Raw genomic sequence first — 25,035 nt, forward strand, 5'->3', positions numbered from 1 at the left:
TGGGAGTTGTGGTTGAATTTCCCTGTGGAGCTCTCCAGGATCAAAAACAGGCAAAAACTGTGGCCCTTCGGATGCTGATGACCTCCAACTCCCATAATCCCTGTCGGTTGCCTGTGCTCGCTGGGGCTGATGGGAGCTAGAATGCTTTCCCACTCCTGATCTGGAAAGTTTAGAGCAGTGATGGCCAAAATTGGCCCTCCAGCTGTTTTGGGGCGACAGTTCCCATCATCCCTGACCACTGGTCCTGTTAGCTAGGGGTGATGGGATTGTAGTCCCAAAACAGCTGGAGAGCCAAGTTTGGCTATCACTGGTTTAGAGAATACAGAGGTTTATTGCTGAGAGGAGAAAGCAACACGAAACTTCCTCCCCCAAGAGCTGTTATAGACCTGTGCTATCTATGCCCAGCCTACATGAACTCCTCTCTGTCTGTATGTGATGAATCTCAAGAAAGTCTCACCCGTGAAGACCATATGCCCAGTTTGATGCATGAGGTCTCTGCCCTGTGTTTGGCGCAGGTAGTCACACAGCACATGCATAGATTTTTTGCCATGGTGTGTCCTCTTCTTGCATTTGGGTTTGCTGGGTAAACCCAGAGCACAGCACCTGCCCCCCACCTTATTTTTGTCAGTCCTTCTCAGGCCAATGAGGGTGAAGCTGTTGCGTGATGCCTGTGGTACCAAATGTCAAAGCAGAAGCTGCTTCTCCATGTCACACTTTAAGGCCTTTTTCTGCAGTTGTGTTTTGCAAGCCAATGAAATGCACACAAGAGGAAACGTGCCCTCCCAGCGAATTGTTCTGGTTCTATGGAATTCACTTGGTTTCCTTCTGGTCTTTTCTTTTTGAAAGCAAAACTCAAGTATGGCCTGGTTAGGAAAGTTGTTTTGCAAACACTGTTCTCTCTCCCCCTTTATTATTTTTCAAGACTTTCTAGTTATATATTTAAAACGGGGGGTGGGGCTGGGGAATCAGTAAAATTTCCTGTATTTTTTATGCTTCTGCTGGAGTTTTTTGGACATGGAGCAAACTTATTTACACTGTGTAGAACTTTAAGGACATGTCAAACTGTTGTACCTTTGATCCAGAAATGTATATAGTAGAACCACTTGGGTTCTGTCTAACTGAAATGAATTATTATTAAAATAAGGATGTGCCTTTCTTGTCTGGATTTCTGGAAAAACAGCATTTCATGCTTTGATTAGAGCTACCCCCGGTAGGACGCGGGTGGTGTTGTGGATTAAACCACAGACCCCAGGGCTTGCCAGTCAGAAGGTCGGCGGTTCAAATCCCCTCGATGGGGTGAGCTCCCGTTGCTTGCTCGGTCCCTGCTCCTGCCAACCTAGCAGTTCGAAAGCATGCAGTGCAAGTATATAAATAGGTACCGCTCCGGCAGGAAGGTAAACAGTGATTCCATGTGCTCCTCTGGTTCGCCAGAAGCGGCTCAGTCATGCTGGCCACATGACCCGGAAGCTGTACGCCGGCTCCCTCGGCCAATAAAGCGAGATGAGCGCCGCAACCCCAGAATCGTCCGTGACTGGACCCTAACGGTCAGGGGTCCCTTTACCCCCGGTGGGCTCCTCTGGTGAGCCAAATGTGCCCCCCAAGGCCTCTCTGGTCCTTGGAACTCTCTTAGAACACCCCCTCACAAGCCTTCCCTTACGCCCTCCCTGAGTGTTCTTGCCTGGCTGCAATGTGTCCTTGAGCTCCAGTGATGCCTATTGCTTGCCTGGGTGGAGGATGGCTAACGAGTATAGAAACTAACCTGCTGTTCAAAGGTAAAATTCTTTGTTACTGGAGCGATTGTGGTATGGTTCTAACCTCTCTTCATCCATCTCTTTCATACACCACTATGACTCCTCTTTGGGAACAGACTGGACAAAACAAAAGCATTTTGCCTCCTGCTCATTTTGCCTTCAGAAGTTTACAGAATCCTCTCCAGCTGTGGCTAACAATATCACAGGAGCTGGTGTGGTGAAGTGGTCTCTAAATTATGCAACATCAGTTGGCAAATACTCTTTATTTTCTGCTTGAGTTGGTGGTTTCGGTTTTGCTTGTCCTGGGAAGGAGGCAAAGGCCTGTACAAAGTCCAAACCTTCAGGTTCGGCTGCTGCAATGTTTTGTACGTGGGGCTGCTTTTGAAGACGTTTCAGAACCAGCAGCATGTGTGAAGCGTGGCAACTAGATTGTTAACTGGCGACAAGAAAGTTTCTAATCCAACTGCGCTGGCTGCCAATTTGTTTCCATGCCCAATTCAGAATGCTGGTTCTCACTTTTAAAGTCTTCTGCTGGCATGTCATCCTTTGCTACCATGAAATCTTTCCTGGCTCGTTCATTCTCCCTTGTCCTTAGCTCTCCTTGGTGTGTCTTTAAACAAAGAATTGCTTTCTGAATGTCTTGGGAGAGAAAAAGACTATTAAAGTTGCCTTTTGGCTTGTAAGAACCAGCAGGAGTCTGTGTTTGAAAAGGGCTTTTAGGATTAGAGCTGCTATGTTGTTAAAGAAAGTAATGGGGAAGGTTAAGCCACAATGGATGGGGACAGCAATTTGATACGATTAATCTCTTCCCACTTTATGAGTTTATGAAGGCAGCTCTGTTGCTTTCAGCTGTTTTTTCAGTAGGATCTGAATCAACCATTTGGTCCCACATTGAAGCAGCTGTCAAGGAGGTTGTGTAGCTAAGCCCCTAAATGAGAGGTCACATTTTTGTTGTTGCAAATTGTGCCTGATTAGAAAGCCCATCTTTCACTCATTCTTGATGAGTGGGAATTGGTCAGAAAGACACTTGACACATGCTCAGAACCCCCTTGGTTATTATTTTACTAAGTGCCGAGCCTCTGATCACTCTGCTTGCCAACCTCCCTGGAGCTCCTCCTTTCCACCTCATGGAACCACTCTTGAATGTGGGAAAGTACTGTGGAACATCTGAGGGCTCCACATCCTTTATCTCTGTAACATGATGCACCTGAGGAATGGAAGAGGGAGATGTTTAAAATAGCCATTCCCTGCTTCTTCAATGTTTCTCCCTTCTTGCTATAGTCAGACAATGGCAAAAGTCTAAGTTAAATGGGAGTGGAGAGACACTTGAGATGACAATCGTGGTTTTAAATAATGGCAGAGGTTTGAGTAAAGCAGGGGTGGAGATGCATCCCTTTTTAATGAGTTGTAATAAGGAGAAATAACTTCTTCACCAAAACTTTATTAGGCATTACAAATATAGGCCATCATAAAACATCTGCATATAAAACTTTAAAATATAAACAAATAAACAGCCATGTAAAATATATAATAATGAGAATTTTCCTTGGGATTTCTTCCTGCTAAATAGTGCCATTCATAGAGATACTATTGACAAAAACTTTTTAACCTGGAAGTAACTGCAAGGGTGGCTAACAGAGAAGGCTACAATACAAGCTAATACAACCAAGCCTTTCCCAACTCCCTTCTTGTTGTACTCAAACCTCTGCTTGTTTTAAATTGCCACTCTTCTCCTTTGGGTTTTTCTACATCCCTGAATCATAAACTCAGAGTTAGAAGGTACCCTGAGGATCATCTACAGTACTCTCTTACAGGGATCAGACTTGCAACCTTGGTGTTATCAGCACCACGCTGTAACCGACTCGGCTATCCTGCTTTCCGCAAACCTCTGCTGTTATTTTATACCACCTCTTTCCCCTCTCTGTGCCAATTCCTTCTCACTCCCATGCTATGACCACGGGTATTGTGCAACTTGTCTACCCCACCCTAACCATACAAACCCAGGACTGAGATCAGGCACTGACTTCATTCAAATCCAGGGTTACGATGACGTGATACAAATCCTCCAGTGGGAGCTGTGTGATGATAGCTTTATGCTTTCTTTGTATATAGGAAGAAATACAGTGGTATTTCATACGCTTCAGGTTACAGACACTTCAGGTTACAGAGTCCACTAACCCAAAAATAGTACCTGGGGTTAAGAACTTTGCTTCAGAATGAGAACAGAAATCGTGCAGCGGTGGCACGGCGGCAACGGGAGGCCCCATTAGCTAAAGTGGTGCTTCAGGTTAAGAACAGTTTCAGGTTAAGAACGGACCTCTGGAACGAATTAAGTTCTTAACCCGAGGTACCATTGTACATGCTTTAATTTTGAAGGGTTCCCTCCCCCATTCATCTTTTCCAAATAAACATACCAAAACAAACTATATTTATGAACTATGTTGCCAAGCAATTAAGAGCCAACTTTGCAACTGGCTGGCAGATTAACAGATGGCTGGCAGTCATTGTATTACACACACACAATGTATTAACACACAAATGCAGTTCATCATTCCTTAATCTGTCATGCATAACCTAAAAGCTGGTGTATAGGAAAGCCTTTCAGGGGATGGTTCTTTGTTAATAGAGATGCTCCATCTTCTAAGGTAAATTAACAAAAGGATGATTCTGTGGATTTTTGGTCTGTTTTGAATTTTCCTCTTATTTTCAAGTGTGTGTGTATGTATGAGTTATACTCTGATATATTAGCCATGACGGTTATGCTCTGCCTTCACGGTCAGAAGCAGCAATGCTTCTGAATACCAGTCGCTAGAAACCACAGGCAGGGAGAGTTGCTCTTGTCCCCGGGTCCTGCTTTCAGGCTTTCAACTCTGGCATCTGGTTGGCCACTGTGAGAATAGGATGCTGGACTAGATGTGCCACTGGCCTGATCCTGCAGACTCTTATTTTCTTGTTAGTTAGCGCTATGAGCATATTCATGGAAATGGTAAACACCCTCCCATTTAGATAAACAATTGATTCATTTAGCTCCTTGTTTTTGACACTGCCTTGCAGCAACTTTCCGGGCTTTCAGAGAAATGTCCTCCCTACAGATTGAACCCGGGGCCATTTGCATGGCAAAACATGTGCTTCGGGCCCTGGAGTAGAATGCGGCCCTCCAAACATCTGTATCTGGCCCTCGGGGCTTTCTCCAAGCCACTCTTCTCATGGGGTGCCTCAAGCACTTTCCCGAGGCTGAAATGTACCCTAGAATTCCTTCAGGCCTCAAAAGTCTTATACGGAAATATCCAAAGCCTTTGGGTACCTGTGGTAGGAAGTTCCACTTGGTAAAAAAAAATACTTGACGACCATTTACCACACTTTAACGGTGCCCACATTTTGTCATCTGAAGCTGCCACCTCTGCCTGCTACCTGTGAAATAGACAGATACCAGGTTGTTTTTCAGCGTGCAGAAAATCGCACTTGACAAACCCTCCGTGAGTGAGCAGCCCAGAGGCCATTTTGTTGATTGTCATTCCCGTTTAAGAGGATGAAGACAGGGAGCCCTGTGGCAGCCGGCCCAACAAGAATGACGTCTTTCTCCAGAATGACGTCTTTCTCTGGGCAGCTACGTGGGGAGTTTGTGTGTGTTTTGCTGTCCCACTATAGTAAGATCTCCCAAAATCCAATAACCCACATCCCAACGTCACTTTGCTGCCACCAAAGCCCCACTCCCCAATCCCTTCTGATAATTGTTTTGAAAAGGCAGCGCTCGGAGATTACGCTGATGTCAAAACAGCTTGATAATCTGGTCTTTGGGGATCCGCTATCACTGACCTCTTTACCATAATAGCCACGTGGTGTCCCTAGGGGTGGGGAATGAGTTTTGACCTGCAGGGTGGAAGGCTCTGGAAGGAAGGTTTTGTTCTGGTGGAGGAGGGAAGGGCTGTTTGGGTCATGACCTACCAGCAAAAGTGTACCAGCAAAAAGCCTTTGCCATCTTGCTTTTCAATTTTTTTGCTTTATTTATCGTTCTTATACTCTTAAGATCCTCTTATACTCTTAAGATCCTTAAAGGATGTGCATTCCTCTATCTCCCCACGGGTGAGCATGCCTTCTCCCTTAGAACAGGGGTGGGGAATCTTTTTCAGCCCAAGGGCCACATTACCTCCTAGGCAGCCTCACATGGTGGTGGTGGGTGGGGCCAGAGGCAAAAGTGGCATAGCAACAAATGAACATTTTGCCTTTGTACAGCAAGCGAGATTCTGCATGCACCACTTTCCTCCATCCTGACAATCAGCAGCCATTATCCAAATTCAAGGCCATGAATTTCAGTCTTGACAGAAAATGCTCTTGAATGGGAAGCTGGGCAAATAGGAGGCTTGCTCAGGTAAAGAGGCCCAGAGCTATTTTATTTATTAACTTTTGTCTTTCCTGAGGGAGCTCTGGATAGCAAACAGCGAAGCAGTAAAACAATACGATAACAAATGAAATATTTAAAAATGTTAAGAATGCATAGAAATATTTTAAAACATACCATTACTGTACTGTTAGTAATTTCAAGGTCACAGGGAACAGTAACTTTTAGCCATCAAATGCCTCAGTAAAGAGGAATATTTTTAAATTCCTGCTAAATGTTAGTAATGAGGGAGAGAGGCACACTCAGCTGGGAGGACGTTCTGGAAATGGGGAGCTACCACCAAGGAGGTTTTTTCATGGTCTGACAGGCTTGATAATACTGGAGGCACTCTTTCAGGTATTTTGGTCCCCAGCTGTTTAGGACTTTTGTACACCAGTTCTAACACTTTGAAAAGGGTCTGGTAGCTTGCTGCTCAGTTAGTGAGGCATTCTCAGAAGAACCAGTGACCCATGATCCCATTGGGCTGAGCCCCTCGCCAACTCAGCAGCCACATTCTGCATTAGCTGCAGCCTCAAGACCATCTTTAAGGGCAGCCCCATGGGTAATCTTTCATAATAAGGCATCCTGTGTGAGGCCAAAATTTGGTGCTCCCAAACAGATCTTCTCAATTTTGTACCCCTTCGGTCCAGTGCCCTGTGTGAGGGAACCACCCGCACCACCCTAAATCTGGTGCTGGCCATGTCAAACGCATTATATAAATCCTATAGGAGGGGGGTGATGCTCTTCTGATGCTCCCAGAGGTTAAGATCAGCAAAGAGGACCCTCTTGACAGTTCCTCTGCCCTCATAAGGAGTCTGGGAGAGGGCCTTCTCTGTGGCTGCCCCAGGTTGCAGAATTCCCCATAGAGCTGTGTTTGGCACTTCATTGAATAACTTTTGGTGAATGCTGAAAATGCACCTCTTACACTTCAGATCAGGCCAGAACAGAGTGGAGTGCCAGATAGACATGAGACTATGATTTTGAGAGGGGTCTACTCCAGGTCCTCCTGGTAGAGGCAAAGGGGGGACCTTTCGGTAAAGATTATTGAAATTGGGCTTACATTTCCTATCCTGGCTGGGCCTATTGGTACTAGCTTTGCATGACCCTGCCTGAGATGTGTGTTTTCAGAGCCCATCCTATTCCTGTGACTGTGATCTGTTTTAACTTTTTAATTCTGGATTTTAAATTGCTGTAACCCACCCTGGAAAGTTCTAGTGAAGGAGTGAAGGATGGGCAATCTAGTAGTAGTAGTAGTAGTAATAATAATAATAATAATAATAATAATAATAATAATAATAATAATAATAATAAATCAATCAATCAATCAGCCTACAGAGCCTTTGGGTAACTTCCCTGCCATGATGGCAATTGGTTTTATTTATTTATTTGCTAGGCCCAAGCAGGTGCACCAGAAATAGTGATATATAACACACTTATTTTGCTTTTGCACACAGTGTGCATCTTTAGGTGTTTCTCACCCATCCCTCCAGGCCCCAGGGATGCAATTAAGGTGCTGTTCTTAAGAGAGGGGAAGAGGTATCTATGGCAGCCCAAGCATCCTTTGCCTCCATCCCAATCCCTCTAATGAGACAGCCACCTCAGCACCTTATCCCCATGGCTTTGTTTCAGCAGAACCTGTTGTAAGAGGGCATTTGGAGCAATTGCTACCCGTGGAAGACAAAGGGTGCACTTTCTCTTTCTCAGCTTATCTGGGCTCCAAGCTGCTAAACAGAGCACCCGCAGGAGGGAGGAGGCTGGGGGGGGGGGATTTCTCATTATCCCTGTTCTTTCCCTTTTGGGAGGCAGCTGGGCAGACTTTAATAGATTACATTCAGGATTTCAGATTGTTAACAGCAACGGAGGGATCTGCTTGGAGAGGCGAACGTACGGCTGAAAGTCCTGGGAAGCTGTTTTGAGCCTTTCTGTAGGTGGACACAATCTTCTTCAGTGGGGAAAATCTTCCTTTCACAAAGAAAAAGAACAAACACAACTTTTCCCCTTTGGTCTTTTAAGCCCATACTGCTTCTTCCAAGGTAGGTTGCTGGTTTTGACTTCTTTTATTAATAAAACATCATGCCAAATAGATGGGGTGAATATTTCTGGTTACAAAAAAATGGGATTGGTTTTGACCTCCAGACCAAGGCCTTTCCCCATCTCTACTCTTACAAATTTCTGACTTTTTATCATCTTTTCGCTGAATCTAACCACGTTTTACTCAGAGTTCTTACACTGAAATCAATGAATCCAAGCTAGCTGTGTATTAATTTCAGTGGGTCTACTCTGAGTAGGGATAACATTGGATGTGGCCCATTGACTGGAAATTAATGATAATTAAAGGAAACTTCCATGTCTAGGAATAGTATACCTGCTGAGTATCAAGATGCTGGAGGAGGGGGCAAGCAAAAGCAGGTGGCTGCCACCTTCATGCTTCCAGAGACATCTGGTAGTTGGAACATAGGAAGCTGCCTTATACTAAGTCAGATGGTTGGTTCACCCAGTGTTTTCTACACTGACCGGCAGCGGCTCTCCATGAATTTAGACAGGAGTCTTTTCACAGCCCTTCCTGGAGATGCTGAGGATTGAACATGGGACCATCTGATGCTCTACCATTGAGCTAAAGGATGCAGCACTAGATAACCCCTTAAATCTCACCTGTAGGTTGCTTCCTGCAAGAGAGAAATGTATGTGTATTGCTGGTTAACGAGAGAGGGATGTTACTATTGAAAAAGGAACTTGTTTCTGCTTGGCATCTTTTAAGCAATGCTGACAATTATTTTTACTTTAAAATATGTATCATCTTTTCCAACAACAAAATGGTGCTCATTCCTATGCCTTTTGGTGTTTAGCAGCAGAAGCAATCCCCATTTTTATCCTTGTAGACATGATGGTGTTATGATTTTTAAGTGAGTTTAAAATGAAAAATTGCACATATTTCTCAGGGTTGGCAAATGCTCCTTTTCCATTTTTTTTGTGTGTTCCGGCATATCAGCAATGTAGAAGCAGTTGTAAAGCATGGTATTATGGGTGAATGATGAAATGTTAAGTGTGTGCACATGGCTGTCTTACAGGGAGGCCCAGTGAAACCAGTAAGTCCAGGTTAGAAAACTCCCTAGATGCACTGCTGTTCTAGAGCAAGATCTAGACTCCTCCGCCATGCCACACAACCAGATACTGCATCCCGGGATGTGCCCCAGGATCTACTGCAGCCCCAGAGAATGGCATCTGGGGAGGGCGTCTGAAATTTGCTGTCCTGTGTGGATTCATTTGAGCTCTTAAAGCTTGTTTGTTTTTCAACTGTGCCTTCACCCAGAGGGAGATGAAACGCAATGGACTAGCTGCGTTGGCACGGCCGACTGATGCACTCAAGGTCCCCGATGCTCTGGTGTGTTTGTTATGGAGGATGTTGTACTGGGCATGGTTCTGCTAATCTTGGGTTAGCTCAACACTTGGGTGGAGTCTGGACTCCTGTTTTGGGCATAAAGCAACTGGGAACCTCTGCATGTGCAGAGCTGGTGCTGTACTACTGAACTAAGATCCCAGTCCTCATGGTTCTGAAGAAAGGGATAATTTAAATAGGAACATAGGAAGTCACTGAATACTGAGTTGCACCATCTTGCCCAGTTTTGTGAACACTGACTGGCAGAGGCCCTCCAGGGTCTTAGCCTGGAGCCTTTCCTCAGCCTTCCCCAGAGATGCCAGGGATTAAATCAGGGACCCTCTGCATGCAAAGCAAGTGCTCCACCACTGAGCTAAAATTGCAGTCCTCATGGACTTGCGACCTTCTGCATGCAAAGCACCCGTTCCACCATTGAGCTTACCACCCTTTCCCAGAATAAATGGGCTTGGCTGTGCCTAATGGGGAGTTGTAGTCCAAAATCATTTGGAGGGCACCAGGTTGGGGAAGACTGCAATAGATGGTTGGGCTTATATCCACCTACGTTAGGCACAGCATTGACCCATTGAAATTACTGAACTTGCTAGTCATGGCCAGTAATTTCAGTGGGGCTACACTGCTTAGAAATAACTTTGGGTACATCCTGATGTCCTTCGCCTTAGCAGATGTGACACAGCATCTCCCTTGACCCGATAGCTTTTCATACTATTCAAATTGCAATCAAATCAGACCCGGAGATTGCTTAGTTAAATGGCAATGTGTGTGATGCATGCAAAGTGGCAGCCTTTTCAAGCCCTGGTGTGAGAGGACTGGGTTTCTACAGGGCAGGAGCTGGACTGCTAAGGTAGGTGTTTGTTCTCTGTTCACCCCTGCAAATATCTAGCCATTGAGACAGTCCATACTTGTCCAGAATCAGGTTCTTATAAAATTTATGATCGGTTTATTTCATAAGTTAGTTTCTCATTTGTCTAGTCTTAAGTTGAGGAACGGCTAAGGGAGCTGGGCATGTTTAGCCTGGAGAAGAGGAGGTTAAGCGGTGATATGATAGCCATGTTCATATATATAAAAGGCTGTCACATAGAGGAGGGAGAAAGGTTGTTTTCTGCTGCTCCAGAGAAGCGGACAAGGAGCAATGGATCCAAACTACAAGAAAGAAGATTCCACCTAAACATTAGGAAGAACTTCCTGACAGTAAGAGCTGTTCAACAGTGGAATTTGCTGCCAAGGAGTGTGGTGGAGTTTCCTTCTTTGGAGGTCTTTAAGCAGAGGCTTGACAACCATATGTCAGGAGTGCTCTGATGGTGTTTCCTGCTTGGCAGGGGGTTGGACTCGATGGCCCTTGTGGTCTCTTCCAACTCTATGATTCTATGATTCTAAGTTTGGTTTGAGAATTTTTTTTTTAAAGCATGTTTAAAACGTTTGGCATTTTAGTGCAAATTTCTCTCAATATGCCTGTTTGTATGCAATTTGGCTGAAATATACACATTTTGAAAAGCATTTTCCCCTAATGTCTATTCCTTTGCATGCTGTATGCATTGTTATGTACACTTTAGCTGAGCTAGGGAATCAGGATTGTTTTCAAATTCTTCCTTAAAGTTGATAACGATGGAGACGGTCACACCTCATTAGGGAGCGCAGTTCATAACCGGAGAATTGCCGTTGAAAAGACCTTGTCATGGGTCAAATATGAAAGACATATTTGCAGAAACAGATTGCAAGGAGACCTTAGCTGCAATATTGCTGGCATAGGCTGTCTCCTCTCCTCTCCTTGCCTGTTCCCAACCCCACCCTGTGCCAGTGAAAACTGGGGTTGGGAAAACAGCAGCTGTGCTTGAACGTAATATGTGGCCTTTCAGATATAATGATTTTAGTGGTTTTAGACATCAAACATACATCAGTGTCATTTGCCCCTTCCTCTTTGGAGGCTTCCTGGCCAATACATTAGTTAGAAAGAAATGCATTTCTGGTGGTTCCCTTCAGATGTTTAGGACTACAGCAATGAGTCCCATGTGCTGGCTGGAACAGATGGGTTTTGTGATCCAGAACTTCTGGAAGGTATCAAGTTGGATAAGACCTCAGTGTTATCAATGGATTCAATAGTTGGCCTCTCAGTTAAAAGACAGGTATAGAATTGTAGAGTTGGAAGGGACCCTCATGATCATCTAGTCCACTGCCTGCAATGCAGGAATAAGCAGCTGTCGCATACGGGGATCAAACCTGTGACCCTGGCATTATCAGCACCACACTCTAACCAACTGTTACTTGATTCAGTAATATAAATGTGAACGAGAGTAATATGAACACAGATGCCCTTTGGGAGAGGGCTCTGGTGTGTTATACCCAACTCAGAGTTGACCCATTAAAGTACATAAACCTAGGCTAACCATGCCCATTATTTGAATGGGCCTACTCTGAGTAAAATCAACACTGGTGATAACCCATTCTTAGCAGGAAATGGCACCCCAAAGGATTTATTTTTCATCCCCTAATCACAGAGCCAAAACCAACTTAAAAATAATAATGAAATATGGGTGGCATCCAGTGCCGATCCTTCTCAGGGTAGACCCATTGAAGTTAATCAACATGACTAACATTCATTTCAGTGGGTCTGCTCTGAGTGGGATTCCTTAATGTACAGCCTCCCATTGATTAAGGAAGTAATAAACCAATGAATCAAATTCCCATTGATAAACCAACCAACAAACAAAAGCTGCTCAGGCAGAACTGTTTGGCCAACAACTTGCAGTGTGTGGCTGTGTTAAACTGTGCCCCTTGGAAACAATCTGGCAATATGTTGGTTTTGTGGAGCTTAACCCCTACCTCTCCCCCCCCACTTTGTTCACCATCAACCATAGTCCTGCCAAACAGCGATTTGCTTAGGGATTTAATCTCTCATTTCCATCAAGCCAGCAACAGCTGCTTGCTCTCTTCCCCTCCCCTTCCTCAGACCCTCCTGCAGGAGACAGCATTTAGAAGGATTTGTTAGTTAAATGCTAATGCCAGGAGATAAAACTATGCAAATCATAGGAAGGGGGGGGGAAGCATCACTTTCCCATAAGCCTGGCCCCACAGCCAACTTTGAAATACTGTGTATGCTGGGGTCATCCCCAGATAGATAGCTCCAACCTCAAAGGGCTTCCCAGCGACTCTCACACTCAACCCACAGGATTATTTGCAAAGGTGACATAGACTCCTTGTCTAATAGTGACTGCCAGCCCCTGCAAGTGCAGCAAAAGAACATATTTTGGCTTCCAGAGAAACTTTGCTTTGACTTTTATTTTTAATAGATCCATTTTCTTAGACCTTATGAAAACTAGTTTATCAAATTCCATTTGCTTGTGTCCACAGCCAATGAGAGGCTGTGAGAGCCATTACTGAACGAGGATCCCAGTAGAGGGTATAGAGAGAGGCTTTCAGGGACCAAGGCAGTTCCTTGCCCCATAACTAAACCAACTTTTGCCATTTAACGCTATGCAAACAATGTCTGGTTTACTAAATGTATGCAGGACACAGCACTCACTCTTGGGAGGCAGATTATGTTGTTTTAAAATACACATAGTCCTGCCTTTAATCTGGGACAAAAGGCTCATGCTAGCTTTCCCCAGGAGTTCGTTTTTTGAGTTGAGGACCCTGGAAAATCTCTCCGCACAATTTAAAGCAGGAGTGGGAAACTTCAGGCCCAGGAGTCAAATCTGGCCCTTCAGATTTCTCTATCCGGCCCTTTGGACTCTTTCCAGGCCACACCCCTCACTCTCCTTTCTTCACATCCTCATTGAGTGTTTTTGCCTGGCTGGAACATGCCCTTGAACTCCTCCGACAGTATCTCTGGCTTGTCTGGATAGAGAAGAGAGATGTATTTGATCCCCACTCCCGGTTTAAAGGCATAGGAACTCTTTTTTGCTGGGCATTTGCCCACCCTCTCAAAGAGCCCCTCCCCCAAATCCACCAGGCATAGGATGGCCACCTCTGACCTGAAAAAACCCCACTTAGCACAGTGAGACTTTGTGTGATTAGCAGAAATGTAATAGGTGAGATCATGGGGAATAATGTGGTGATGGGGGAAGAGCTTGACCTGTTGAGGTTATAGTGCCAAAGGCTTGTGGAGATGCAGAACCAGGGCAACCGGAGGCTCAAAGGGAGATTGATCATTACACCAAAGTTTGTCACCAGAGGTAGGAAAGGCACCAGCTACATCTGTCGTATTTCCACTTGTCAGCTTGCCCACAGCAACAGGCACCAACTCCTCCTGTGGTTACTATATATAAAGTCATGAAAGATGATGTAGAATAATAGAATTGCAGAGTTGGAGGGGGACCCCCAAGAGTCATCTAGTCCAACCCCCTGCAATGCAGGACTTAAGGCAGCCTGCACCAACTTGATGCCCTTCAGATGTTCTGTACTACTACTGCAACATCTCTTGCCCCTCCCGATTTTATTTTTAAATTTAGTTTTTGAGATTTTAATTTTTGCTTTGGGGAATTGCTTCCTCTTTTTGTCTGTGTTTTTGTGGAAGGGTAGATTTTTTCCCTGCTTTTGTGGGTGTGATGGTGGAGGATCTGAGCATCACCAGTTTTTCCTTTGAAATGGGTATTTTGTGATGGATTCAGGGGCACTGAGCTCAAAAGGCTGACTGGAAAGAAATTCCATCTCAGAGGGGAGAAGGTTCCTTCCTAGGGCCAACGTTTCAACCTGAGGTTGTGTTGGAAGCAGCAGATGTTTCAGGATGGTTTTGCAAACTGACCCACATCCAGTCCTTCCCCATCAGTGCTTGGGGAAACAAAGTATATGCAAAGGCAAGATCCAACATGGCCATTAGTCCCAATTTCCCTGATGCATCCATTGTGGGTGTTAACACCTCCTGTTCCCTCTCTAAGAGCTCTGTCCTTTGAAAAGTTTTGCTTGATGCAAAGTCAGGCTATTTTACTTGATCAGCAGGCAGCCCGCCCTAGAGACAACTTGGACCAATTCTTATTTTTAGTTCAATCTTTCTTTAACCGACATTAGTCCCTTTGTAGCAAACTCAGGTGCCAAGAGCCAGCAGGATGCTGGGAAACGTGTGTGCACTGGAAGTATTGTTGTGGGTTCAGGATTTATCTCATTTTTAGGACATATTATTGAATGCTGTTGGTATGTTTGTTTTTATGTAACCCGTATATTTTTTCCTCTCTCTCAAATACAAGCTCTGAGGTTTGCAATATCTATAAACAATCTTAAAAAAATTAAGCTTGGGAGTGAGGGAAGAGGAGACTCAAAACACCAAAGTGTCCTGGGAGGGTTCGGTATGCTCAGGAGCCATGCAATGTTTAGTGTTAGTTGGAAAGGAAAGCATGGTTCAAAATCTCTGCCATGAAGCTTGCCGACCAACCTTAGCTCAGTCACTACTTCTTATACTCACAACAGTCCTGCTAAATAGGTTAGGGTAATTTCTTGCGGGGGCGGGGGGGGGGGCTTCAGCATGCACTCCTTGGAAGAGGGACAAATAAACCAATTAAAATCTATTCACCATTTTTAATTTTCTGTCTAGGTTGACGCTTCTCCTTCTCTGACCCGAACAGCCACCGAGCCACGTCCCCATGGATGAATGGGAAGCCCCTCAGTGGAAGAAGGAAGTTGAAAGCCTTAAGTACCAGCTGGCTTACAAGAGGGAGATGTCCTCAAAAACGATCCCTGAGTGAGTCCACAAACAGCTTCCTTTCTTGCTGTTTCTCCTTCCTACCACCTTATACAGGGACACGGGTGGCGCTGTGGGTTAAACCACAGAGCCTAGGACTTGCTGATCAGAAGGTTGGCGGTTCGAATCCCCGTGATGGGGTGAGCTCCCGTTGCTCGGTCCCTACTCCTGCCAACCTAGCAGTTCAAAAGCACCTCAAAGTGCAAGTAGATAAATAGGTACCGCTCCGGCGGGAAGGTAAACGGTGTTTCCGTGCGCTGCTCTGGTTTGCCAGAAGCGGCTTAGTCATGCTGGCCACATGACCCGGAAGCTGTACGCCAGCTCCCTCGGCCAATAAAGTGAGATGAGCGCCGCAACCCCAGAGTCGGCCACGACTGGACGAAAAGGTCAGAGGTCCCTTTACCTTACCACCTTATACACACATGGCTAAGTGCATTCCACATAAGTAGAATCTAGCATACTAAGAACATCAGGCTTATTTTAAACCTCCCTCTCAGGTTTCTATTCCCAGTAGTGACAAAGATAGGCTTGAAATGGAGTGGGGGGAAAACCTAATGTTGGGTACCTGCTTTGAATGTAGATGGTCCCAGGTTCAATCCCCAATGGCATCTCCGGGTAGGGCTGGGGCTCTGGCCGGAAACCCTGGAGAGCTGCTGCCAGTCAGTGTGAACAATACTGAGCTGCCAACACCATTGTGCATTGCATCCTTCTCTCTTGAGAAATCCTGGGGGCTGCTGTCCTATGAGAAAATGGAGGCTTTTGAGGGCAGAGATACTCTGCCACCCTCAAAATCCTCTAGCTGTGTGTTTCCTGCTGGCAAACGTATTTAAAAGCTACTCAGGAACATGAATCTTAAGAATGAAGAGCTTTCCCTAAGATATTTGGCTCTAGAAATACACATCACAGCAACAGAAATAGATGTAGGCCTGGGATCTTTCTAGGTACCCAAGAAGCTTCAGTTCACAAGCCTGCAAGTTTTTATCTATGTAGAGAGTGCCTCTGGGTATGTGGTTGGGGTCTCACTGGCCCAGCACTCTGATGTCAACCCATCTACCTTGTAAAGCTGGTGTACTTAGCCTGTGGCCTCCAGATGATGCTGAACTTCAACTCCCCAGTGAGTATGGCCATAGATGATGGGGAGTTATAATTCAGCAGATTTTTTTTTTGTTAAGTTTAAAAAAAGGGAAAGAAGGACATGAGATTTGGGACCAGGCCCAAGATACTCTGGACTCAGCCAGACATTGGCCTAATACTGCAACGAGGAAAGACCCTCATGTATTCTCTTTCCACCCTAGATTTCTTAAGTGGATAGAAGATGGCATTCCAGAAGATCCATTTCTGAACCCAGAGCTGATGAAGAACAATCCGTGGGTGGAAAAGGGGAAATGCACCATCCTCTAACCCATTTCGTCCACGATAAATAAAAATGGCTTCCTTTGTTGATACTCAAAATTGCATGAAAACTTAATGTATAAAGTTTTTATTTTAGTTCCTCACTATGGCTAAACTCACACTTTACCACCAACCCCCTTGCTAGCCCAGTTTAGTTCATATAGTGGCTAATTAAAGGTTTCCCTCATTTGTATGATTTGGGGAAGAGCATTCTCCCTCCCCCTGGGTTAAAATGGGAGGTGCACTTTAAACCACCAACATACAATCAAGTCCATTGCACCCCCTTCCAAATCCAACTTTCACCCCTTTGCCTAGGGAGACAGGGGCTCAGGAATACCTATGTACTTTCTGCAGCAATGGTGATGCTTCTTGGGGTTCCCTTCTACCCACCAGCTATGGTCTGGGCTGCATGAGAGAATCCAGGTGTATGTAGAATTGTTTCCCTCCTGTTCGTATGTTGGCAGTGCTAGGTAGCAGAATCTGTGCTGAACGAGGTCTTCCAGTCTTGACAGATGGACATATCTAAGAGTGGATCACCCTTTCTCAAGGCATGTCACACTCTGTTCTAGTGGCACACTGGTGGGTGCCCCTGTTCACCAATTGGGAAAAATCACTGAAGAGAGTACGGATGTGAAAGAGACCCCACTGTTTTGAATTTTGGCACCACCATCTGGGAAGATACAGGGACATTGGATGCAGCACAGGGTAATAAAATGGTAGAGTTGGGAGGGACCCAAAAGAATAATCTAATCCAACCCCCTTCAATGCAGGAATCACAACAAAAACTAAGCAAAATTTGCAGCTTTATGAACCCTGTAGTTTCTCTTTCCTATACACCTGCAATTCTTTTTTTGTCTTTTTAGGGGGGACTTGTAAAGGAACAACAAGTTTTATAAAATAATTTTTGATTACTTTAAATACTTTTTTTGTATCTTGTAGGATATACCGTTTTGCAGTTAAAAAAAAGCTAAGCAAATGTGACAAGGGCTTCTAAGCAAAATAAAGAAAGTGATACTGTGCATGTCTCAAATTTATTCCTTTCTTCTAATATATAAAACAGGATTCAATACAAAAGCATACATAAACATTTTTGTTCAAAATATCCTTACATGGTACCCACATGCCAGCTGACTCACGTGCTGCCTGCCCACGTTTCAATCACTAGAACAAATCTTTAATGTAAATATTCCTCCGAACTGCATTGGAGACGCCTTCGTTGAACCGGAACCAAACATCGCTCTGCCCAACAGCCTTCCCAATTTGTTTTTCTATTCGGTTTTTCTCAGGTTCCTGATTGGCTGTTGGGAAAGGTGGAAAAGAAAGACGTAATATTGATGAAGGAATTTTCAGAGATGGGAGCCTATGGTCCTTCAGATGTTCTTAACTGCCAACTTCCATCAGTCCGAGCCAGCATGACTAATGGTCAAGGAAAATGGGAGTTGTAGTCCAATAACATGTGGAGGGCCACAAATGTTCCATTAGTGCTGCAAACTGATTATGCAACAGGCTGAGTGGGGATTTGAACCCTGATCTCCCAGGTCTTGGATCATCACTCTTAACCACTACACTACAGAGGCAAAGCCAGGACAAAGAGGCTCAACCTCAACATTTGCCCAAAGCTGTATAATGAAGGCACCAGGTGGACCTCTGTGGGGAGGGAGTTCCACAACTTAGGGGCCACCACAGAGAAGGCCCTGTGTGTATGTACCAAGGCAGCTAAAGCATCTTCTCTGCTGGCACCATCTATCCACTTAGGTAAGCCCAGTCTCCCTCCCCCTGCTAACGGAAATGTCCTCCCCAGCCCAGAACATACCTGCTGACGGAGACACATTTTTCTTGACAATCGCACGGCCAAAGAAATCTGTTTCTGGCTGCAGAAAGGAACAGAAGCCATTATGAGAGTGCACCATCTACTCCCCGCATCACCCACAGTTGTTAAAGGCAATCCATCTGCCTGGTTTCCTCAGAGAAGCCCAATGTCACATGGGCCCAGTGCTTTACACAGGACTTCCAGCATAGCTACAGAATGCAGGTTTACTCTGGAATGTGTTCTGATGCATCTGGAGACATTTGCTCATTGATGATCACCCATGCAAATAGCTACCAGGCAGACCCCATTGTGTTTCCTGGAGAACAACTCTCCAAACCAAGGAATGTCTTGCAGCGGACACTGCAAAACCAGCAAAGTATTGCCCAATCCTGGAAGGCTTTTAACCTTAATAATTTGGATTCTCAATAATGATGGAACTCACAAGTCGAGAATACTTGTATTTTTATAAAGCTTTATTATTTATAAAAGGAATCTTTGTTAATATTTTACTATCCCTTTGAAGCTACGCTGTATCTTTGTACTTTAAAGTTCAGATTTTTGATTCTTTGGGGTTTTTTTTGTTAGGGTTGTACTTTTTTTCTTGGTTAACAAAACAGTAAAATATAAAACAAAACAAGCCCCCACCCCCCAGCAAAGGGACAACTAGTTTGCCGGCATCACACAATAGCATTGCACAACTGCAAGTGAAGGACCATCCTATACAAGGCACGGCAGCAGGCAGCCTCAAAAGAAAGGCTGTATAGCTCAGCGCATCTGCTTTGAATGCAGAAGATCTCCATGTTGGGTTGGGGAGAGACTCCCTGCCTGAAACTGAAGAACCACTACCAGTCAATGTAGACAATACTATGGGGTCTAATTCAGGCTAAGGCAGCTTTCTATAGGTTCACCAACCCAGTGGATAAATTAGTTTTATTATCCACACTTCGCCCTTAACTCTGTCCCAGGTACTGTTCTCTTAGTGAAAAAGAATGCAATGCATGAGGTCTGCAACCCAGTTTCAACCTCGTGGAAAAGGCTATTTGGGATGCAGCATATTCCTGTACCTTTGAGTTGCACCTAGAAGCCAGCTTTTGCTCTCATGCTAACATAAAAGTGGCCTTGCTGATCTTTACAATCGCCTCAAGAAGCCACCATCCTGCTTTTACCGCAAACCAGTGGACAATCAGGACTGGCTCCCCAGTGCAGTGGAGCTGCAGCCTCCCAGCAGCGGTGCTGCTTCCATTTACTGGGAGGATGGGGAATACGATGGCTGCCAGGTGGACGTTGTGCAGGTGGCACCAGTCGGACTGCTGCATTGGCTCCACCAGTGCACCTGTGCAGCCCAGACCTCATCATTGCTGCTTGTGGGTTTGAGCTCCACACTGGGCAAAAGATCCCTGCACTGCAGGGGGTTGGACTAGAAGGACCTTGTGGTCCCTTCCAACTCGGCAATTCTAGGACTAGACAGCAAAAAGAAGAAAGGAGAGCTTCACATGTGCACTGGGACAAGGCCTGGCAGAATTGCTGTCCTTTCTCAACTATGCGAGACAGAAACACAGCAAAGGGAATGAGGCACAAGCTGCCAGGCTGTGCTGGCACTGCAAGCTGCCCTGTGCTATGGCCCTCTTCTGCCTGCACTCCTTGGATGCTGCCCTCACCTTCTCCTCAAATGTGGCTCTCTTCACAATCTGGTCGAGACGCTGTTTGTGGTTCCGCACTCTGGATTCAGGCAGTGCCGGCTCATGGCTTGCTTTGTGGTTGCCTTCTTTCGGGAGCAAAGTTGTCTCCATCGCCTGCGGGGAAGATGGAGACAGGCAGAGAAGGGTTAGTTAATTCATTGTATTGATTTGGAGAATCAATCTGTATCTCTTTTCAGTTCTGTTGAGGTGCTTTACGTATTATGTATTCATCATGTTCACATCCCGTTTTTTCCTTGAGGGAGCTCAAGGAAAATGGTACATGGTTCTGTTTCATCCTTACAATTCTGTGAAGTAGGTTAGGCTGAAAGATGGCGACTGGCACCAGATCAGCCAGTGAGCTTCACAGTGGAATGAAGATTTGAATCCTAGTCTCCTGGGTTCTAGGATTACACTCTAACCACCATTCATTCATTCTCTCTCTCGCTCTCTTTCTGTCTCTCTTTCTCTCACACACACAATCTACATAATCAATAAATTCCAATGAATGAAACCGAGCCAGAAAAGCAAGGATAATGCAAAATCAACACCAGGCCCCATTTTGGACTGTTCTGCTCACCATAGTTTCCTGGTTTGGCTGTAACAGAAAGCTGTGGTTAACTGCTGCTTCCTGGCTTGTTTACTCTACTTGCAGAGAGGGAGGAGAAAAACAGCTACATTTTGATGCGTGAAGTTTGTGCATATCTTGGTTTATTGTAAGAAGCCAGTCTTCACCAGCCAGGTGCCCTCCAGATGCTTTGGAGTACAACTCCTGTCAGCTCCACTATTATATGGCTGTCTTGGCCAGGGCTGATGTCGTCCCAAACAACAACCAAGATTTGATTGTCCAAAAGCAGCTGGTCTCTTTTATTCTTTTCCCTTTAAAGTTTTAGAATTCTAAAATACCATTCAATATGGTCAAATAATTTTTTCATAGGTTTTCTTTCTTTCGAATCACGTTTGTTTACTTTCTCTTTCCCTTTCTTGTATAAAAAAAATATGGGGGGGGGGTTGTCATCGACTATTATTTCATTTCCTTTGGTACTATATAAATTCTTCCCTTATCAGCCAGCCCATATGAAACCTAATTAAACCTGTAATCCCACAGCCTGCTTAATTAGCAAGGCTGTTTGTATTCTGCATTTAAAAAACGAAACAGCAACAAGGAAAGCTCAGCTCTGCGGCCTGTATAAATTATGCAAATCTACAAATTTTCTCATTTTGCAAATCAGGGGAGTCATTCCACAAGAGAGGGAGCTACACAGAGTCCCAGCCACTGATAGTCTTACTGAAGCAAGTCCTGTCTTCAGAGATTTCAGGAACCATTTGGTACAATTTCCAGCAACTCACTGCAGCCATGAAGACTAGAAACTCAACAGACGTTGAAGATTTTCAGACAGCTTAATTCTAGGACCAATGTTGGATGTATCAGCAGAAGTCACACTGCACAACACAGCCGTGGCTGCCAGTTTGTACATCAGCATTGCATATTAGGAACAAAAAAGCAAACACCTGGTGTGTGTGTGTTTGTGTGTATGTGTGTGTGTGTCTGCATCATGCACTGCATCTTGGCATAAGAAGTCTATCGCCACCCAAAACACAGGAAGAGACCTGTGTGATTCAAAAAGCTTGCATCGTGTATTTTAATAAGTAGCTGGCCCAGATTCTCAATTAGTCTTTGGCTCCTTGTTCCCTTGGGTGTTTGCCGAGAAAGACCTTTGAGCTCATTTGGTCTCTGCAGTTCCATGATTGCTGCAAGCCTGCAACTATTTTCAGTTTCCATCACAATTGGCTAACAGTATATTTAGAGATCTGGTCTTGGACAAGGAAATGCCACCCTCTAGGGGACAGAAGCTTACAATGCTCTCTTCCATCATCATGATAATTTGACAGTAGACTCTCCTCTGTTGGAGGTTTCTAAACAGAGGTCGGATGGCCATCTGCCAGGGATTCTTGAGCTGTGATCTCTGCATTGCAGGTGGTTAGACTAGATGACCCCTGGGCCAACTCTACTATTCTACGATTAGGAACGTAAGAATGTTCTCTTTGCTGAGCCAGACCACTGATCATCTAGCTCAGTACAACACAGGCTGGCAGCAGCTTTCTAGGTTTTCAGGCAGCAAATCTGTCCAAGTTTCAACAAATTAGGTGTGACTAAGCTTAAGGTACCAGCTGCCAATTAATTTTTCAAATCCACATGGACCACTAGTCTGTTCTTCATAGTGTTGTAGAGTTGGAAGGGGACCCTGAGGATCATCTAGTCCACCCCCTGCAATGCAGGAATATGCAGCTATCCCATACAGGGATCAAACCTGCAACCTTGGCATTATCAGCACCAAACTCTAACCAACTGAGTTACCCAGTGTCCATGCTGTGATCTCTTGGGTAGGATATATTTAGCAACACAAAAAGGCCTTAAAGCCACAGAAACTGGGAATCCTGTTCCCACCCTCCTCTTAGTTTACGTTGGCCTTACCATCTTCAAAAAAAGGGCCTTCACACAACAGGTTTAGGATGGCCTATTAGAGATATCCTTTAGGGTGGCCTAAAAGACACCTGCTTCTTGGGAGAAAAGCGATGACAAACATAGACAGCATCTTAAAAAGCAGAGTCATCACCTTGCCGACAAAGGTCTGTATAGTTAAAGCTATGGTTTTCCCAGTAGTGATGTATGGAAGTGAGAGCTGGACCATAAAGAAGGCTGATCGCCAAAGAATTGATGCTTTTGAATTATGGTGCTGGAGGAGGCTCTTGAGAGTCCCATGGACTGCAAGAAGATCAAACCTATCCATTCTTAAGGAAATCAGCCTTGAGTGCTCACTGGAAGGACAGATCGTGAAGATGAGGCTCCAATACTTTGGCCACCTCATGAGAAGAGAAGACTCCCTGGAAAAGACCCTGATGTTGGGAAAGACTGAGGGTACAAGGAGAAGGGGATGACAGAGGACGAGATGGTTGGACAGTGTTCTCGAAGCTACCAACAAGAGTTTGACAAAACTGCGGGAGGCAGTGGAAGACAGGAGTGCCCGGCGTGCTCTGGTCCATGGGGTCACGAAGAGTCAGACATGACTAGACAACAACAACAACAGAAATTTTGAAGGCACTTGAGCTAAGCAGAAAGTAGCACCAGGAGCCTCTTTAATCCAGATTTCCACTAGCAAATTATAGTTATAAATTTCAGTCTGCCGCATACAAAAAAACAACTGTGTCTCTCTTCCCACCCTGCAACAGATATCACCAATCTTTCCTGGTATGAAGAGGATGGAGACATGTAATGTCAAAGGATCAGTGCCAAGAACTCGTGTGGTGGCAGTAATAGGCACTTGGGCCCACCAGAGGGCAGAAGAGCTTTCTAAAAGAATTTGACAATTATGACTGTCCTCATGTAAACCTCAACATGAATGTTATGGCCGTCAATGAACCGATGCCAATCCCTTCAGCTGCAGTTGAGTAGCACTTTAAAAAAAAAAAGGTCAGACATTTGCTGAGCTTAGAAAACAGAAAGCTATCACCATGGTGGAGAAAAATGACTGCTAACACATTTGCAAAGCTAAGCAGCGCTTTGCGATGGCTCAGACACGATTTCTGGTGCTTTGCAAGGCCCCAGAAGTTGTGCTGGAGGCCCAGTAGACTGGGTGCTTGAGCACCCACATTTTTTGTGTGGGTGCCTGGACCCCCAGAGCCCCCTATAGTTGGCACCAGTGGGCCCCATCCACCACTGGCATGTGACCCACAGACAGTTACCCACAAAGGAAAGTGGTCATCAGGCTGGAAAGGGGTCCTATCCCCTTCTCTGGACCACTCATTTTCAGGGATTTTTCTCCTTGGGGAACCTCTGGTGCAGAAGGCTTGTTTACCAATGAACCGTTGCATGCTGCAAAGGATTCTGGGGCATACACAAGATCTGTAGAGGGGCCTAAGCCAGGCCCACTTATTCTTTGAGCCACTTGCTCTCCCCAAGAGCCGTCCAGCCACTTACCTGACCAGAGTTCCGTGCATGAAGGAGGGCTTCCGTCCGCCTCATCTTCTCCAGCTCAATTTCTCTTGCGATAAGCTGCTTGGCTTGGTAAGTCAGCGGTTTCCGAAGCGGGAGATCTGGGAACCTACACACTTCCTCCATGTTTCTAGGCATTGCAGTGGAATAGATCAGTGCAGAAGAATTATAAACAAGAAGAAAACCACACTAAAAAACAACAACTTATCTATCTCTGCTCATCTATGGGGGCCGCTGACTGCCTTTCAGTCTAACTTACATCACAGGGTTGTAGTGAAGATAAAATGGGGGCGGGGGGGGGGGAGAACAATGAATGCCACCTTGAGCGTTAAGTTGTACACCTGCCCACTCTTGCCCACATTATTCTTGAAAGGGTAGAAAACAATGATTAAAATAAAGTTATTAAAAAAAACCACCACAGAATGTATATACTTGCAGTTAGCATTTTGGCAGGTTTGTTCAAATTAAGGTGTGAAATTCACTTGTCCCAGTTTCCTAGCATTCAAAGTTCTCTTTTTTGTGTACTGCCTTCCTAACACCAACCCGAAACAGCTCCTTCCCAGTTTTAGGGCCTCTGTGAGCAGTGTTAGAAACTGGGATAGAAAAGCTAGGAGCCAAATGGCTTCTGGGACCTGGGTTGTGGGCGCCAAAACAGAATGTCTAGTCGCCACTTAGGTGTGTTATTCTGATAAGCATGAACTAACACGTAATTCACATGAGTGACACATTGTTAAGATCACATTTTTAGCAGAAAATTGTTAATACATGTTTAATTTTGAAATAAAAGTATTGGTACTGTACTTCAGTTTTAAAAACACTTCTACTCTTTATTGTTAAACTCCTTAGCATATTGTCTATCCTTAACATATATTTCAAGCACATAAATTTCAGTAATCCTTGAGTGACAGCCAGGTGCAAAAAAAATGGCACCCAGACTTTTTGAGGTGCTTGCAAATGGAGAATCTTTAG

At 45.0% G+C, this 25,035-nt stretch overlaps 2 protein-coding genes across 19 annotated transcripts in view; one reads left to right on the top strand and one right to left on the bottom strand.

The window, feature by feature from the left end:
• Window positions 1-4,714: 4,714 nt before the first annotated feature.
• Window positions 4,715-16,844, top strand: GNG13 (G protein subunit gamma 13). Of its 17 annotated transcripts, none has more exons than XM_081840361.1 (5): window positions 5,122-5,227; window positions 5,985-6,120; window positions 7,965-8,162; window positions 15,048-15,194; window positions 16,490-16,844. In XM_081840361.1, exons 4-5 carry the CDS (start codon window positions 15,097-15,099, stop codon window positions 16,593-16,595), a joined length of 204 nt encoding a protein of 67 aa, XP_081696487.1. In that variant the 5' UTR covers window positions 5,122-5,227; window positions 5,985-6,120; window positions 7,965-8,162; window positions 15,048-15,096; the 3' UTR covers window positions 16,596-16,844. The 17 variants fall into 17 exon arrangements, with proteins under 17 accessions (XP_081696483.1, XP_081696482.1, XP_081696481.1 ...); XM_081840360.1 differs by lacking the exon at window positions 5,122-5,227 and adding an exon at window positions 5,816-5,834; XM_081840364.1 differs by lacking the exon at window positions 5,122-5,227 and adding an exon at window positions 9,198-9,225 and having other exon boundaries at window positions 5,886-6,120.
• A 754-nt stretch (window positions 16,845-17,598) lies between these two features.
• Window positions 17,599-25,035, bottom strand: part of CHTF18 (chromosome transmission fidelity factor 18) — a 34,143-nt gene continuing 26,706 nt past the window's right edge. For both annotated transcript variants that reach the window (XM_081840253.1, XM_081840252.1), the window contains 4 exons: window positions 24,052-24,196; window positions 20,055-20,189; window positions 18,400-18,457; window positions 17,599-17,884 (listed from right to left, as the gene is read on the bottom strand). In XM_081840253.1, the coding sequence (XP_081696379.1) occupies window positions 17,748-17,884; window positions 18,400-18,457; window positions 20,055-20,189; window positions 24,052-24,196 (475 nt within the window). In that variant the 3' untranslated portion in view covers window positions 17,599-17,747. The remainder of the gene's footprint in view (window positions 17,885-18,399; window positions 18,458-20,054; window positions 20,190-24,051; window positions 24,197-25,035) is intronic.

The sequence above is a fragment of the Podarcis erhardii genome (genome assembly GCF_964252035.2).
Source record: "Podarcis erhardii genome assembly, chromosome: 14".
NCBI classification, from domain to species: domain Eukaryota; kingdom Metazoa; phylum Chordata; class Lepidosauria; order Squamata; family Lacertidae; genus Podarcis; species Podarcis erhardii.

Excerpts from the sequence above, each read along its gene's own strand:
- GNG13 (XM_081840357.1), top strand. The coding sequence starts at position 15,097 with ATGGATGAATGGGAAGCCCCTCAGTGGAAGAAGGAAGTTGAAAGCCTT. Across the intron at positions 15,195-16,489 it reads TCCTCAAAAACGATCCCTGA|ATTTCTTAAGTGGATAGAAG; the intron begins GTGAGTCCACAA and ends TTTCCACCCTAG.